We start from the raw sequence: 14,380 nt of genomic DNA on the forward strand, positions 1-14,380 counted from the left end.
TGAATGGAAACGAGAAAAGTCTTTTATATTGCATACCAGCGAAATTTCTAGATCCTTACGAAAGCGAATTAAGTAAAAAAAATGGAACAGAAAAAGAGAACATTGTAGAAAGAGAAATTTTATATATGTCTGGTTGTATTTTCGCTGGTTATTAAGTGTTCGAGATTTCTCGTCAATTGGTCAATATTAATACGGTTAAACACATTGAGAAACCAAAAGAGGTTTTAGAAGACACATAACGATGAACAGTATTTTCTTGGGGTTACGCCGCTGCTTTAGTTTAGCTGCATCAGTCTGAAAGTTGCATTTTTTCTTTTCCTTTTTAAAGAAGCATTTAATTTTGTCTTAAATATTATTCACTATTCCGACGTATAGGTATATTTAACAAATTAAATTCACTGCCCACTGCGTACTGCCAATTTATCTCCAGTGCGCTTTTATAAACTGTTACACACAGGAGCGATGACCTTCCTAACGTTCAATTGTATCGCGAGTATATGATTATTTGGCAAATTTTGTCAATGATAGATCTAGGAAAGTTGGGGAGCCGAAAGCTCACTCTTGTACTTAATTAACATTCTCGTGTATTTCATCCACCTTAAAAAGGCCCCCAGCTTTTCTCGTCCATGACCATCAACCTGTGTATTTCTCTCTATTATATGTATTGTATTTATTTATATTCCGACGAACGACTTATCTATACGGGGCAAACGGTACGTCAATCTGCCCTATGTGATCTAATATAATCGTATTTCTTCACGTACGTGCGTATGACTGTACGCAAACTTATGTTAACTTTTGTTGTACATGTCAAACGCGTGTTGCAATATTCTCGAAACACTAGGAAGTCATTTTACGATATTTTTCGTCAGAGTAAAAAGAAGACGAAGTTATTTAGGAATTAGAAACAAACGTGTATCGATACTAATGTAATAATTTAATTTCATGTACGTACATATTTTTTCAATGCGTATCTCACGTATTTTGAAAATCGCGATTATAGAAAAAATGATAACAAAACGTAGAATGAAATGTAAAGAATTTACAAGCTTTGACTATTTTTACTTCTGTTCTGTTATCGTTTTTTTTTTTTTTTTTTTTCTAACGTTATACATGCATTCTCTGAGAAATCGACAGTTTTTTTGTATATTGAGTTAAAAGGGATATGTATTTTATAAGCCTAGATTATTATTTTGTCAAGTATTTTTATTAATTAATAACATATTTTATTTGTATAATGAATTTATAATGAAGAATATAATGATCATTTTGTTTCGTAGTTTAAACAATACAAGCTTTTTATACAAATGAGTAGTATAAAACACAATTCCAATAAGAAAGTAATGTTCATTTGATTCGAGTTACCTAACAAAGGTATTGTATTATATCCAGCTATATTTGAAATGAAATACTCACTTTTGTATAAAAAAAATTAAATGTAAAAAGAGAAATGAAGATAGTAATATCTTACTTACAAATACATTACATATACTCTTCCTTTACTTTGTATGTGGATGATACATACCGATTCCATAGAAAAAAATGCAATAATTTCATTTTCTAATAAACTTACGAAATAGAATGTGAACTCTTGTGAATAGTATTTGCAGTCGTTTCAATTGTATTTAATTATCTGGATATAGTCTTCCAAAATGAAGTTTATTAATTTTTACATTAAATTAGAGTAATAATTTTATTTCTACAAGTCTGATTCCTTTAGCGCGAATATTTACATTAAACCGTAAATACCGGGCAAATTATGTGTCATATATGTATGTATAAAACTTAATTTTAAATAGTATTAAATATTTTTTAAATACATCATCATTAAGTACTATCACACTTTATCACTTGTAAGATGTTTTTCATTCAACGAATTGTTTAAAATGAAATAGACTGAAATGATAGACTGAAAACTGCTATTCTTATTATTTAAAGAAAGAGATCTCAATTTTATTGGATAAATATTAAATATTTTTAATCAACTTTTGGAAACAGAGATCGTGCTCGTACGTGAGTATCTGTGAATTATAAGAGTACAGTTTATCAATTTTAATTGTGCAATCATTCTTTATTAATTAATAATTTACATAAATTATTGTCGAAAACTTTCTATTATCTAAATTTTGTTAATTCAATCATTAAAATTTAAAATAATATCAATAAAAGATAAATATGGAACCTTTGTTCAATATTTTATTCATTATTATAGCGTGTAAACATAGTTGTAGCGGTAACATGTTCTGTATCACATGAATATATTACTTATACCATTAGGTAATTAGTAATATGTTTACATCGGTCTATAAAACATATATTTACAAGCGATAAAGGGCGATAGTTAGAATTGTATTCGATTAAGTTGTTAAAGGTTTATGTACGCGTATATATTGCCAGTCCTCGAATTGTGGATGTTACATTTCCAATTGTACATAAAATATTATTTATATTATATTATTATTGATATTGATATTTTTGTATGGTCGAAGCAAGCAAAAGTTAGGGAAAAATAAACCGTGTATATCAAAAAGGACTATTGGAATTGTAAAATCGACTTTTATCTTTTCTAAACTTGAATAGGTTTTCTTCGTAAAACGAATTGTAATGTTATGTAACGTTCACAATGTAAGGATTGATGATTTTTACGAAGACATAGAAGACTTCATTAATTCATACCAATTTACATAGTACAGATTGACGTACGTAAACATATTTGCACACATATTCATATATACATACGTCTCGTCTCTATTATCTGATGTTAAAGAATTTCTGACAAGTGTGTGGTACGTGTTAAATGATCAAATTGTTCATTTTTAGAATATCTTGTACGTAAAGTACACCCATATACACGTTCGAGCGTAATTCGATGGAAGGCCGTATAACACTACATCTTAATGTATATTGTGTACACGCAAATTTCGACGAAATTCTGTTATCTCCCTGAAGTATTCGAAACACGAAATTATTGTACGGAACGATTGCAAACTTGTAAAAAGGAAAGAGCATCAAAATAGTCGAGTTAAAAGAACTCGTATTTCAAATAATTTCAAATCATTATCGGTTACTTCTCGAGTCGTTTGTCTATTTCTTATAAAATATAAACATTTGTAGTGTAATTAATTTAAAAAGAATATTAACTAATATTTAATGTATCTTTTAATTGTTTAAGAGCAGAATTATATTCAAATTTTAAAATATTCATAAATATTAGTTTTGGAGCTTGTGAAATTTAAGTGCTCCACGATTCGCGTGATGTAACAGGATTTCTCGAAAATTTGTACGCTCGACAGTTGACTCCATCCATCTGAAAAGCTTGTCAATTCCGCATTCAACGTATGTACCGTATTGTAATTAACGAAGAAGTTTCAGCGGTTTACGAGTCGATTAGTAATGTCATGCTTCGTAGTATAGACGGTTCCAAACGTCGTGTCAAGTTCAAGATTATTCTTTGTTAAGCTTCGAAAAATAAGGATGGGGGGATGATTCTTCCCTTGCAAGAATAACTTAAATGTATTCGAACTCGGAAACCGTATTTGAAAAGGAAAAGAAATGTAAAACGGGCTCGTTTTCATTCCCACGAATTTTTGAATGTATCTTTCCTCGTTGTATAGCCTACACGTGATACGTGTGTGTATGTTACGATAGATACAATGTGCGAGTGTCTGTGTTATATGGAATACTGCTTTACGTTTGCGTATGTCTTTGTATGAATGAGCATGTATCTATCGATGTACGCATATAAATGCAACCCCAGAAAGCCCTATGTAAATAGGATTAAACCCCCCATCTCGCATATAAGTAGGTTTTAAGTAACACTCGAGAACGAAATGACTCTTGCCAAATTTTCAATGGGAGAATGTAGGGACAAACAAATAAGCATTTGAAAAATTGCAAAAATATATTGGTATTATAAATGAACTTGATACTCGTAAAATCTCATTGACACGCCCGTAATCTTCGATCACTATTAAAGTACACGTATCTTTAATATATATATTCAAAACCATAATCCCTAATTACGATCCTCAAAATTATTCATTCTTCTTTTTAATTTTTCTTCTTTTCGAAACATGCTGATTTCTTTTCATTTTTACGGAAATTCAATTGCATATTTGTATTTGTATATTTAAATTAATGTACATTTGTACAAAAAATTATATTCTTCTAGTTAAAGTTTACAATATTAAATATTATACCACGCCCCTAAGGTATTCTCTCATTATAGTTTATAAAATATTCAATGTAAAAGAATCATCTATTCAATGAGAGTACACAACGATATATAAAAAGTAAAAAAACTTTTGGTTTAGCACAAAATCGGGCACTTCTAGGATGGATAAAATTAACATTATCTATTTAAAGATTATTTATACTATCTTTGGCAGAACGTATAGATCGGGTTATTAGAAGATTATTTACATTAATTGTGATTATTCTTTTGATTGTGCTAATTGTCCCATAATGTTGGAGTTATAAAATTTGTTCGAGTCTCTTCTTATTATAAAATATTGTCACGATATTCATATGAGCCACAGTTTCATTCGACACCTGACTTAATTTTGTATAGTAAAGATTTTTCCTGAGATTTCGTTGAAGACAATGCTGGTGAACTCGATGAAGAATTCTTTGAACTCTGAGTAGCATTTGTACTTCGTTTATCTTGTTTAACTTTCTTCATCATATCTTTTAATCTTCTATCTGCACTTATAATGTGAATATTTGGTGTTGCTTTATTTGCACCACCTATTCAAACAAATTTAAAACTATATCTCCATTTTGAAAAAATATATTTATTATCATGCATTGGAAACTTACTTGAATTCGTTTTTTTCTGTTCTTTGGTCTTGCTTTCTATCACTGTTTTTGGTGAACTCCTTTCTTTTGAGACCTAACAGTCAAACAAAAAAGAAATTTACTTTTATTTTGAAATATTTTCTAATTTCAGAGACGTTGTAAAGTAAGAAAATATATGATAAATTGTAATGCGAGTGAATACACACACCTGAGATTTGGAACAATTGGAACAATACCACACCAGCCCTGGAACATCTATCTGCGAATCTAAAATATGTGGAACATGACACTCCTGGTGATACAAAGAATGGCACTCTAGACATTCAACAAGTCTGTTTCTCGCTCCTACGTCCATTCCTTTGCAAATAACACATGTCAGATCATCCTCTAATATTTCTAGTGCTAGAGTATTATCAGTCTGAATAATATCAGGCGGTGTATCACGTGTTGGTAGATTGACAGGAGAGCTGTTCTTGCTGGACTTGCTCGAGTGTTTAGAGGAAGATGAAGAGGAACTTTTACTTTTTTTGCTGCCACTACTGCTGCTGTGATCGCTCAGTACTGGTTCCTCCATCATATACTAAAAGCAGAAAATTCAACAGATACAAAAATTAAAAGAACGGATGGCGACAATTGTGCGTACAGAGGGGTCAAGTACTGGATATCTTTTTACGTGAATGAAATCTTCTATGCTTCATGAATGCCCTGATATCAGAACTAACTCTGTAAGTATAATAACTTAATTAATATAAGTTCCAGCACTTTCTTTTCCACTTAAGATATATTTGAATGCCTATTTCATATATATATATATATATATATATATATATATATATCCTGAATTTGTTTGTATTAGATCGCTGTTCAATTACCTTTTTATGTAATACATTCGCTAACATCTTTGATGGCCCATACTTTTGTTTAATTGCTTCGTCTAAAAGCGCTCGTAATTGTTCAGCAGAATCCTTGTTAGTGGAATGTAGGAGATGCAAACCTTGTGTAAATTGAGGATCTAGGTCCAACTGTGACATTTTTAAGTGGATTATAGTAATCTGTAAAGCACAAAATTGTTTTATCCATTATAATTTCAAAGATGCTAGTATTATGATTCTTTAATGAATTATAATTAGGATATAAAAAATTCTTATTAAAAAAGACAGTTACATACAGCACATAAGTGACACATAAGTGACATATTGTATAACCGAATTAGGCATACATAAGATAATTATTCTTGAAATAATATATAATATTGCATATTTACACGTTTATGCTAGCATTTATGCTAAATAGATTAAATAATTAGGAAAGAACACAAGACTTTAGTCTTTTCGTTTCATGTTTTTATTAGAGAACTATGGTTATAATGCGTCCGTAATTTATAATTTAACTTAAACATTTGTACAATGAACACGTACACGCCTCAATCGTTGCGATTAAATTTTATTTTATTCTTCTAGATACTGTAATATTTAACATTTTAAAAATACCGCTCCTCGAAAGTATATCCATATATGGGAACTGTACGTTATGCATACAGTAAAAAAGTAACGAAAGGTAAAGAACACAGGCACTGCTATCATTTGATTCGTCCCTGGCCCTCACGTATTCCAAATTTAATTTTACAGAGTTTTGATTCAATGTTAAATAAATGCAGCTTCACGTCTCGGGAGAGTTGGAACGGTGAATAAAAGGTTCGTCCTAACGAAACCTACAGAGGAAGGTTTACCGAGGTTAGGATATGAAATACTTACGCTAAATCGGCGAAATAATGGTGAAAAATACAAGCAAAGAAAGACCAAAATAGTAACCCTGCAGGCGATCAAGTGTAAGGGAACGAGTCAAGTACGCCTGACGGTGCGCCTCTTTCCATCTTTCTCTATTTATCAGAAAAGGTATGAACGCTTCCTTCTCGTGGTGTGTTTAAAACGATGTCTAACTTTCGACGGGCAGTTGGCAGCCGTGCGTAAAAGAAATAAATAATCAAAGCGACCATGAAGTGACAAATAAAGTTGGAGAACAAATGCTCGCGAATGGCAAGGGAATCTGAGGTGCAGCGTGCATTGGCCCCCGTTCTATGTTTTGAACACGTCCTTCGCGGTTACAACGTGGTGTGTCCCGTGCAGCATTTGAGCCGGAGTGTACGCTATGCACTCGCCGCGGGTACGAGGCTGACATTTAAGATAATTTCCATCGTACCTGAGATACACAACTTCGTGGGTATTGGTTCTTATTATAACACTTTCGTATTCCTGTATCAGTTCGTCTGCTGATAACCGAGAATTCCTCCGTGCGTAGGAATCTGATTCGCGGTTAGCTAATTAAATGACTGAGAAACAAGTTGAATCGACGATTACTAGAACTTATTACCGTCGTGGGAATAACACGGGCGCAAGAAGACATGCCTTCTACGAGAGTGTTGTTGCAGATCGTTTTTTAAGGAACACGTTCTCGCACCACGGTACCGTCAACGATAATCTCGTTCGTTAACCTCTAAAACTTAAAAGGAATTCTGCCCCGAATGCATATCGGTAATACCGCATAGATCGCGAACGATAGTGTGGCCATGTGGTGTGTTTTTGATCTTCGCTTGGCTGACCAAGGTCTGACAGGATTAATTCTCGCTGAAGGGTGCATGTGCCTGCTGTATATGTATATGTGTGTATGTGTGTGTGTCAAGAGAAGGGAGAGGAAGGAAAGAAAAGGAAGGAGGGAAGAGAGAGAAACGACGTTTTCTCATCCTGGGTTGCTTGCTTGCTTGCTTGCTAGTGGACTCATCGTCGGTAAAGGCTACCTAGTAGACTCGTGCCTTAGACGCGGGGATGGTAGGGACAGATCAGAATTTTGTTTATGTTGAAACGAAGGCGGAACTAAGGATTTGTGAAAAACTGTAAGTGTTACTGTCCATCTAGTGGCGAGTGCCGGAGGACCGCCACATCACCCCCTTGCCAGTGATAAGCGATATTTCGCTGTGGATCTAATTCTTCCTGTTTTTTATGTTGGTTCGTGCCCCGTAGGCCTTTGAATAACGATGACGGTGGATGGAGAAGACCGCGTGCCCTAGTGCTGCTTATTTGTATGTCAACGCGGCGAGGGTTGTATCTCAAACCGAAGTTGGCGTCGATGAGACAAGTTTCGTGGCTCAAGCCGGAATTGTCGTGCCTATATTCAATTCGTGAGGAGGCTTTCCGCAGATGTGTAGCGTGCGTTGCGCGTTGTGCCGTGACGTCCCAGCGATCGGCGTATGTGGGCTCGGACTTCCTGCTCGATCGGTAAGGGTTCGGCGTCGTAGATGCGTGGCCACCCTGGGAGAGGGGCTACGAGTTCGGCGTATGCTGCAGGTGTATTCATGTCCGTTCGTGATGTTCTGTTTTGAGCTGTTACTACCGACTTAGGTTCTCGTATGTTGTTTGTTCTTCCTCTCGTGCTGCGTGTTAAATCACGTCGGCTGGTTACCAGTGAAGAGTACTTGAATTGCGTGTTTCGATGAATTATTGATCATAACTCTTTGATCAGTTTTGTTATTTATTCGTACGGTTCTGGACGGTTGTCAGTTACGAACTGTCTCTCGTCGTTTGTCCTGCTGTTTTCAAGACATTTACAAGTTGTTTACATCGTTGATTGGTTAAATCAGTACATCAGTGTTAACCAATCGGTTTTCCGGGCCTGTTATCTGTGATGTCAATGTCGCGGACCGCTCAGGCTCCGGCCGTAGGCCCTTCGGAAATCTCCGGTTTATGGCGTCCGCAATTGCTATCGAGGTCGTCTGTCCAAATTTGTTACTTACACGTGTTCAAAACCATTAAAAGCCAAAAACATTTTCCTCACGATAGCTTTACTATTCTGCATGGCGTAAACTGTGCTAGCTATTTCTACAATGTATATTTCTTTATTGTTACTACTGCTAGCCGCTACACGTCCAGCAAGCATCAAACATGAAAACAGAAAAGAAGACAGCGGAACCAAGTTGCGTACCAACCACTGTTGTCAAAGAGGAACCAGACACAGATCCAGTAAAGATCAAGGAGGAAGGCACTGGGGGTAACAATGATGATAATAATGGAGATGATACCACGGAATGTCCTAGGGATTCTTGTTTGGATCCTTCAAACGGGGATGGTACTTTATCGGGAGATAATCAAAATAACAGTGCAAATCAGCCGATTCTAAACTCAGTGAAGCAAGAAGGTGATCATAACAATCCGACGGATGACATGCCCGGTAGAATTGAACTTAATTTCTATGTTCAGTTGACATTTAATACATTTTTTCACTTGAGTAATTGTTCGGTCTGTTTTAATCATTTTCTTATAGATTGCAGTGGTAACGTGATCACTGCGGACGGTATTCAACCATTAGTTAGTAATGTTCTTGCGAAACAGATGGGAACTAGCACGGGAAGTGGTGAAGCTCAGTATATGCAACAACAAAGTCAAATTTTTGTATTTTCTACAACATTAGCGAATAAAGGTGCAGATGCAGTGTTGCAAGGACAGTATCCATCAATTATCGCTTACCATTGTGCACAGCCGGGCACTAAAAAGTATTTGGAGGTACGTAGAATTCCCTTTTAAGGGAAAACTTATGTTACATTTGTGTTTTCACCAATGGAATGATAAAATATTACTTATTTTAGAAACTTCCTAATAAAGTTAATCAATTTCGTCAAAATCCTGCACAATGGTTAAACAATCTTGCAATGATGAAACAAAAGGGACATCAAGGAGGTACAAATAATACTTTTCAAAATGAGCAACCTCCAGATTTACCAGCCCTTGATCCTAATGCTCCTCCATTTTGGAATGAACAACCTAATCTAAGGAACTTGAACGGTGGTAATACTCTTGGTAACTCTGAACCATCGTTGGACGATGCAAATATAGATGTGCCTTGCCTAGTACCAAGTTCACCTGGTAATTCAGGTAATACGTAGTTATATTTTAACATTTGGTATCTTAGTTGACAATATGTCCAATCTTTTTTTTTTTACGGGTACCCTTTTGTGTACACTTTATGCCATTAGAAGCATACCTTTTATTACAGCGAATCCGCAACCTTCTAATAGTACTACAATGGGCCATAGTCCCAATTTATTAGGAGGTACTACCAGTCCAGGTCCGGGCAGTTTACAGCCATCACTGCAAGGTGTGAAAGTTCCGGACGAAAATTTAACCCCGCAACAAAGGCAACATCGAGAAGTTCAGTTAGCGACTATTAGGAAAATGCAAATGATGCTGTTCCCTGAACATAAAGAGGAACCCGCTAATACGCTAGACGCGGCACAGGGAACAGCAGTATCGACGTGTCCGTCAACAAATGTTCCTTCGGTTGTACCAACTCAATGTCCTCCGACTATGGATTGGCACAAATTGCATCAGTTTCATGATGGGAAAAACAAGGTAAAATAGTGCGTAGAGTGCTAGGAGACTGTATTTAAAAAACATTATCTCTTCAGTACTATATTCATATTCATTCATTTTGCAGGCCAGTGTTGGAAGTCCTGGAACTGGTGTTCCTTTACGAGGTGCTAATATGGTTGGTGTTCCACGCAGTCAAGGTCCACCGCCTCCATATCATCAAACAACCCGATCTGCGAGTGTGCCAATCGCGATACAAAGTCCAAATCCTTCTTCACCTAACAATCCGACCAGTAATTTATCGCTGCCGTCACCTCGCGCTAGTTCAGCTCTAAATTCTCCCGCAGACTGCAACAGACAGTTTCAACTTAGCAATCAGAGAACAAGCCACCTACCTGGACAAAGTCCGACCAGTCAAGACTCTCCGAATCCTACGGTTGGAAATGCAACAGCCGTATCAACAACGAGACTTAATCACAGTAATCCAGGAACTCCTGTTTCTCACTCACACATTTCGACGCTTAGCCCTAGTGGAACGACTGCTCAAAAAGATTCTTCTTTAGACTTCTCCACCAGTCAACCTCCGAATGGTAAGACCAAATGATAAAGCACTTTATCCCATTCTAATATATTATCGATCATATTGTCTTTTATTAAAATACTGTTTCGATATGTTAAATAATATTTTATATTAAATCGCATTCGTCAAGGATCTTAATTCAACAACTAAGTAACAATGAACATTAAAATATTTTAAAAGTTCACTGCTTAATAATATTACGGCGGTGAATTGATCATGTTATGTGTTACAACATAGTGGATGGTATGTTTTGCCGCACGCTGCAATCCTTAGCTCAGCAAAAGCAGCAACACGGAGCGGTGAACGCAGCGGGTGTTAAGGAAGCGAATCTGATGCCGGTACCGAGTCCTCAACAGATTCAATATCTTAACACCTTTGAGGGACAGGAATTGACTATACAGAAGCAACCAAATACAAGTCTGAAGGATGGCAATTTATCTACGTAAGTGTGTTTCAACAACCGTTTAATTATTATTACCAGACATTATTTAATGCGAGGATTTAATGTGTATATCATTTTCTGTGTTCAGAAATACGGCCAGCAATACAGATATATCGAACAGAATTTTGCCAGGAAATTTGGACAGTAGCAATCAATTTCCTGCCAGATCTGAGGGTGCGAGTCCGGTTCAAATGGATAGCATGAATCGTGGTTTCACAGGCTCCTTACACAGTCCACATACTCCACATACTCCACATACGCCGGGCAATGGTGCTCCACATACGCCGGTCGACCCTGGTAAATCTGGAAACAAGTCGAGTGCGAGTGCCCAAAGTAGTCCAGCTCCGCACAACACGAATATACCAGATAGTATGGGTCCCCCACGAACAGTACCAGCATCGCCTACCACAAAATCAGATACATCACCGCCATCAACGAAAGATACTCAACAACAGCAAACTCAGTCCCAACAACAGCAACAGCAATCGCAACAACAATCACAGCAGCCACCCCAACAGCAGCAGCAGCAGCAGCAGCAACAACAACAACAACAGCAGCAGCAGCAACAACAACAACAGAACACAGTTACGAATCAAAGTAATAGCGGGAATACAACGGTGGTGCCATCTTTAGGTGGTCCAAGCGCCGCTTTCCCTTGCGGCAGACCGTCTATTAATGTGAGTCAACCTTCAGACAATGTGCCTCTTAATCCCAACAATATCGGAGGGCGACTGGGCAGTCTAACTGCAATGAGTACAAATCACTTCGATCCTATAACTTCCCTGGCTCAAATGAGCCAGCAACTGACCAACACAGCGGCCAGCAACTCGTTAGGTAACGAAGGACCGATTCATTCTGGAAACACCGGGATGATGCAGTTCGGGAATCCTCACGGTATGCATATGATGCAAATGGGCGGCGAAATGAACGGAAGTTGCCACATGGGAGGTCCGGCTAACGAGCCAGGCGAAGTAGGAGGTATGTGTATGGGTCTGGCAGGGCCGCCGACCAGCTACAGTCCGACAACTTCGCACACAGGAAGCCCGGGTGTGCCCAGTAAAATGGGACATCCCATTATGGGTCACGGGATGATGAGCAGTCATTCGAGTAATGCGGCTGGCACGTATCCTGGTGGTGATCCTCACGGACCACCGCCAAGATTGATGACGGGACACGTGACTGGTCCTAGTCCTTACAACGGAGCGAACGTTCAAGTGAAACCTAGCGCTCCAAACACGATACAATATCTACCAGCAAGGCCCAACGTTGGCCACACGCCTAGAGGGCCGCCTAGCTTGGACTTCCTGCAACGATTCACGAATCCCTTGTCTAATTTAGAGTCAAAGATGGGCACACCGTCTGTAAATCTTCAGTACTTCCCGAATGGTTGTGTACCAAACAGTATGGGCCCGCATAGCGGCATGCCATCAACCATGAGTGGTGGACTTCCTGCAATGGGTGGTTCTCCGAGGATGGACGGGCAATCGATGAATACGTCCGTTGGCGTGCATCCGTCGATGAGACCAGTCGGCAATATGAGACCCCAGCCTAATCTGATGCGAATGCAGCATATGGTTGGTGGTGGCGTCTTTCCAGGCGGTTCGATGGACCCGGATAAAGTCTTCCCGCCCGACATGGTATCGCAAGTTCCCAATCAACCAAACCCTGGCATGTACGTATCCGGCAGCAAAGGCAGTCCCATGGGATTAGGACCGCCGCCAGACGCGACTCAGCCGTTACCTCCGAGCATGGGTGGTGCTACTAGTAATTTCAAGAACAGTCCGTTCGTCGGTAGCGGACCTAGCATGTCGGATCCCAATTATGCTCAACAATTCCACAACTTCCAGCAACAGCTTTACGCAACTGGGACGAGGGGTAGTGGACCGCCGCATCCCTCTCTACATCCGCCGCCGAACTCACATTCGCATCAGCAATTCTTCATGCCGAAATAGAACGCGCGCCGTCTGTCTGATCGGGGATAGGATGGATAGACGTCGCGGCGGCGATGATTTCTCACGATCGTGGTGGCCTTTCTGTGTCCTTTTTCGACAAATTGCTTGTTTAAATTAAATCCAGGGACAATTCTGATTGATCATGAGAGAACGAACACGCATTTTTTTTTTTTTTCTCGGACAATGTTACAATTTATATAAAATTATCGCGCGTGCGATAACTTGTAAAGGGACAAAAGAATCGGAATTTTGTTAAGGTTCTAATGTTGATGTGATGAATAATTAACAAAGAATAATTAGAAACGGTACGCCATTTCCCCGTATGGAGTGGTTTTCTTTTGACTGGCGTGGTAACGAGACGTTCTCGTTCAATTCTTTATTTACGGTGTTGTTTATGTATGTGTTATTATATCGATAAGCGTTTTATTCTTAAATCACGACATTAAGGAAAGAAATTTTTAATGTCCGCCTCGCGTCTACAAAATCTGTTCCAACGGTTTAGAGGACATCGTTTTCGTATCAGAATTCTCTCTTCTCTGTAAATTGGAAACATATTACGAATGTCGCGTAGCGTGTTTACGCGATTCATGTAAATACTAATGTAAAATCTGATTTCTTCGTAGTAATCGTTATTTCGTCGATCGGAATATACGGTGATCGTTGCTAGAGACTATTTCGTGGATCAGAAGAAAAAAAAATGGAAAGAAAGAACGTGAACAAGGAAGAAAACAAGAAAAGGTTAAAGTGGACATATAAAATAATGCGTTTCCTCTTTCCTCTTTTATTCGAACAGTTGCTCGTGATAAAGTAATTGTGCGAGAATTAACAAAGTATTTAGAAGGAACGACAAGAAGATACGCCGGTGAACGATTCATCCTTCCTTTTATCACTAAATACCTTAAAAAAAGAAAAAAAAAAAAAGAAAACGCAGTCAAGCAAGCTCAAATTCATAATTGTACATATATACGATATATATACCTGTTGCAACATACTCCTTAAAACAGTATCGCCCGTCCCCTCTATTCCCTTCATCAGATACCTCACTCCCTTTCCCCATCTCCTCGTGACCAACACTGTGCATAATCATGACCCCACGTAGTTTAACGACGATAAGGAAAAAAAGAATAATTGACTAAGAACAATTATGTTGTTGATGAATGATTTTTATTATAAATGAAAAATAAAGATATTTACAAGAAGTCAGTATCAGAATTGATATCGATGAGTTTCATGGTTATCTGAGAGCAAACGT

At 37.8% G+C, this 14,380-nt stretch overlaps 3 protein-coding genes across 11 annotated transcripts; 1 reads left to right on the forward strand and 2 right to left on the reverse strand.

The window, feature by feature from the left end:
• Positions 1-4,140: 4,140 nt before the first annotated feature.
• LOC143429836 (integrator complex subunit 12) lies at positions 4,141-7,283 on the reverse strand. Of its 2 annotated transcripts, none has more exons than XM_076905646.1 (5): positions 6,997-7,283; positions 5,670-5,849; positions 5,006-5,377; positions 4,819-4,891; positions 4,141-4,746 (listed from the first exon to the last, which is right to left on the reverse strand). In XM_076905646.1, exons 2-5 carry the CDS (start codon positions 5,826-5,828, stop codon positions 4,541-4,543), a joined length of 810 nt encoding a protein of 269 aa, XP_076761761.1. In that variant the 5' UTR covers positions 5,829-5,849; positions 6,997-7,283; the 3' UTR covers positions 4,141-4,540. The 2 variants fall into 2 exon arrangements, with proteins under 2 accessions (XP_076761761.1, XP_076761760.1); XM_076905645.1 differs by lacking the exon at positions 6,997-7,283 and adding an exon at positions 6,552-6,670.
• Positions 6,079-6,670, reverse strand: LOC143429641 (uncharacterized). Its single transcript, XM_076905317.1, has 3 exons — positions 6,661-6,670; positions 6,552-6,609; positions 6,079-6,454 (listed from the first exon to the last, which is right to left on the reverse strand). Exons 1-3 carry the CDS (start codon positions 6,668-6,670, stop codon positions 6,241-6,243), a joined length of 282 nt encoding a protein of 93 aa, XP_076761432.1. The 3' UTR covers positions 6,079-6,240.
• On the forward strand, positions 6,552-14,331 carry Lgs (BCL9 domain-containing protein legless). 8 transcript variants are annotated; one of them, XM_076905637.1, is made up of 8 exons: positions 6,552-6,692; positions 8,706-9,018; positions 9,112-9,350; positions 9,434-9,719; positions 9,841-10,196; positions 10,282-10,744; positions 10,972-11,176; positions 11,265-14,331. In XM_076905637.1, exons 2-8 carry the CDS (start codon positions 8,733-8,735, stop codon positions 13,126-13,128), a joined length of 3,699 nt encoding a protein of 1,232 aa, XP_076761752.1. In that variant the 5' UTR covers positions 6,552-6,692; positions 8,706-8,732; the 3' UTR covers positions 13,129-14,331. The 8 variants fall into 8 exon arrangements, with proteins under 8 accessions (XP_076761752.1, XP_076761748.1, XP_076761744.1 ...); XM_076905633.1 differs by lacking the exon at positions 6,552-6,692 and adding an exon at positions 6,812-6,960; XM_076905629.1 differs by lacking the exon at positions 6,552-6,692 and adding an exon at positions 6,831-7,013.
• Positions 14,332-14,380: the final 49 nt, after the last annotated feature.

This window comes from Xylocopa sonorina, chromosome 12, assembly GCF_050948175.1.
Source record: "Xylocopa sonorina isolate GNS202 chromosome 12, iyXylSono1_principal, whole genome shotgun sequence".
In the NCBI taxonomy this organism is placed as follows: domain Eukaryota; kingdom Metazoa; phylum Arthropoda; class Insecta; order Hymenoptera; family Apidae; genus Xylocopa; species Xylocopa sonorina.

Coding starts and splice junctions, on each gene's coding strand:
- LOC143429836 (XM_076905646.1), bottom strand. CDS start 5,828: ATGTCACAGTTGGACCTAGATCCTCAATTTACACAAGGTTTGCATCTC. Junction 5,378..5,669: donor CGAATGTATTACATAAAAAG/GTAATTGAACAG, acceptor TTCTGCTTTTAG/TATATGATGGAGGAACCAGT. Junction 4,892..5,005: donor CCAATTGTTCCAAATCTCAG/GTGTGTGTATTC, acceptor TTTGACTGTTAG/GTCTCAAAAGAAAGGAGTTC.
- LOC143429641 (XM_076905317.1), bottom strand. Junction 6,455..6,551: donor CATTATTTCGCCGATTTAGC/GTAAGTATTTCA, acceptor CGAGACGTGAAG/CTGCATTTATTTAACATTGA.
- Lgs (XM_076905629.1), top strand. CDS start 6,831: ATGGCAAGGGAATCTGAGGTGCAGCGTGCATTGGCCCCCGTTCTATGT. Junction 9,019..9,111: donor TCCGACGGATGACATGCCCG/GTAGAATTGAAC, acceptor ATTTTCTTATAG/ATTGCAGTGGTAACGTGATC. Junction 9,351..9,433: donor GCACTAAAAAGTATTTGGAG/GTACGTAGAATT, acceptor TACTTATTTTAG/AAACTTCCTAATAAAGTTAA.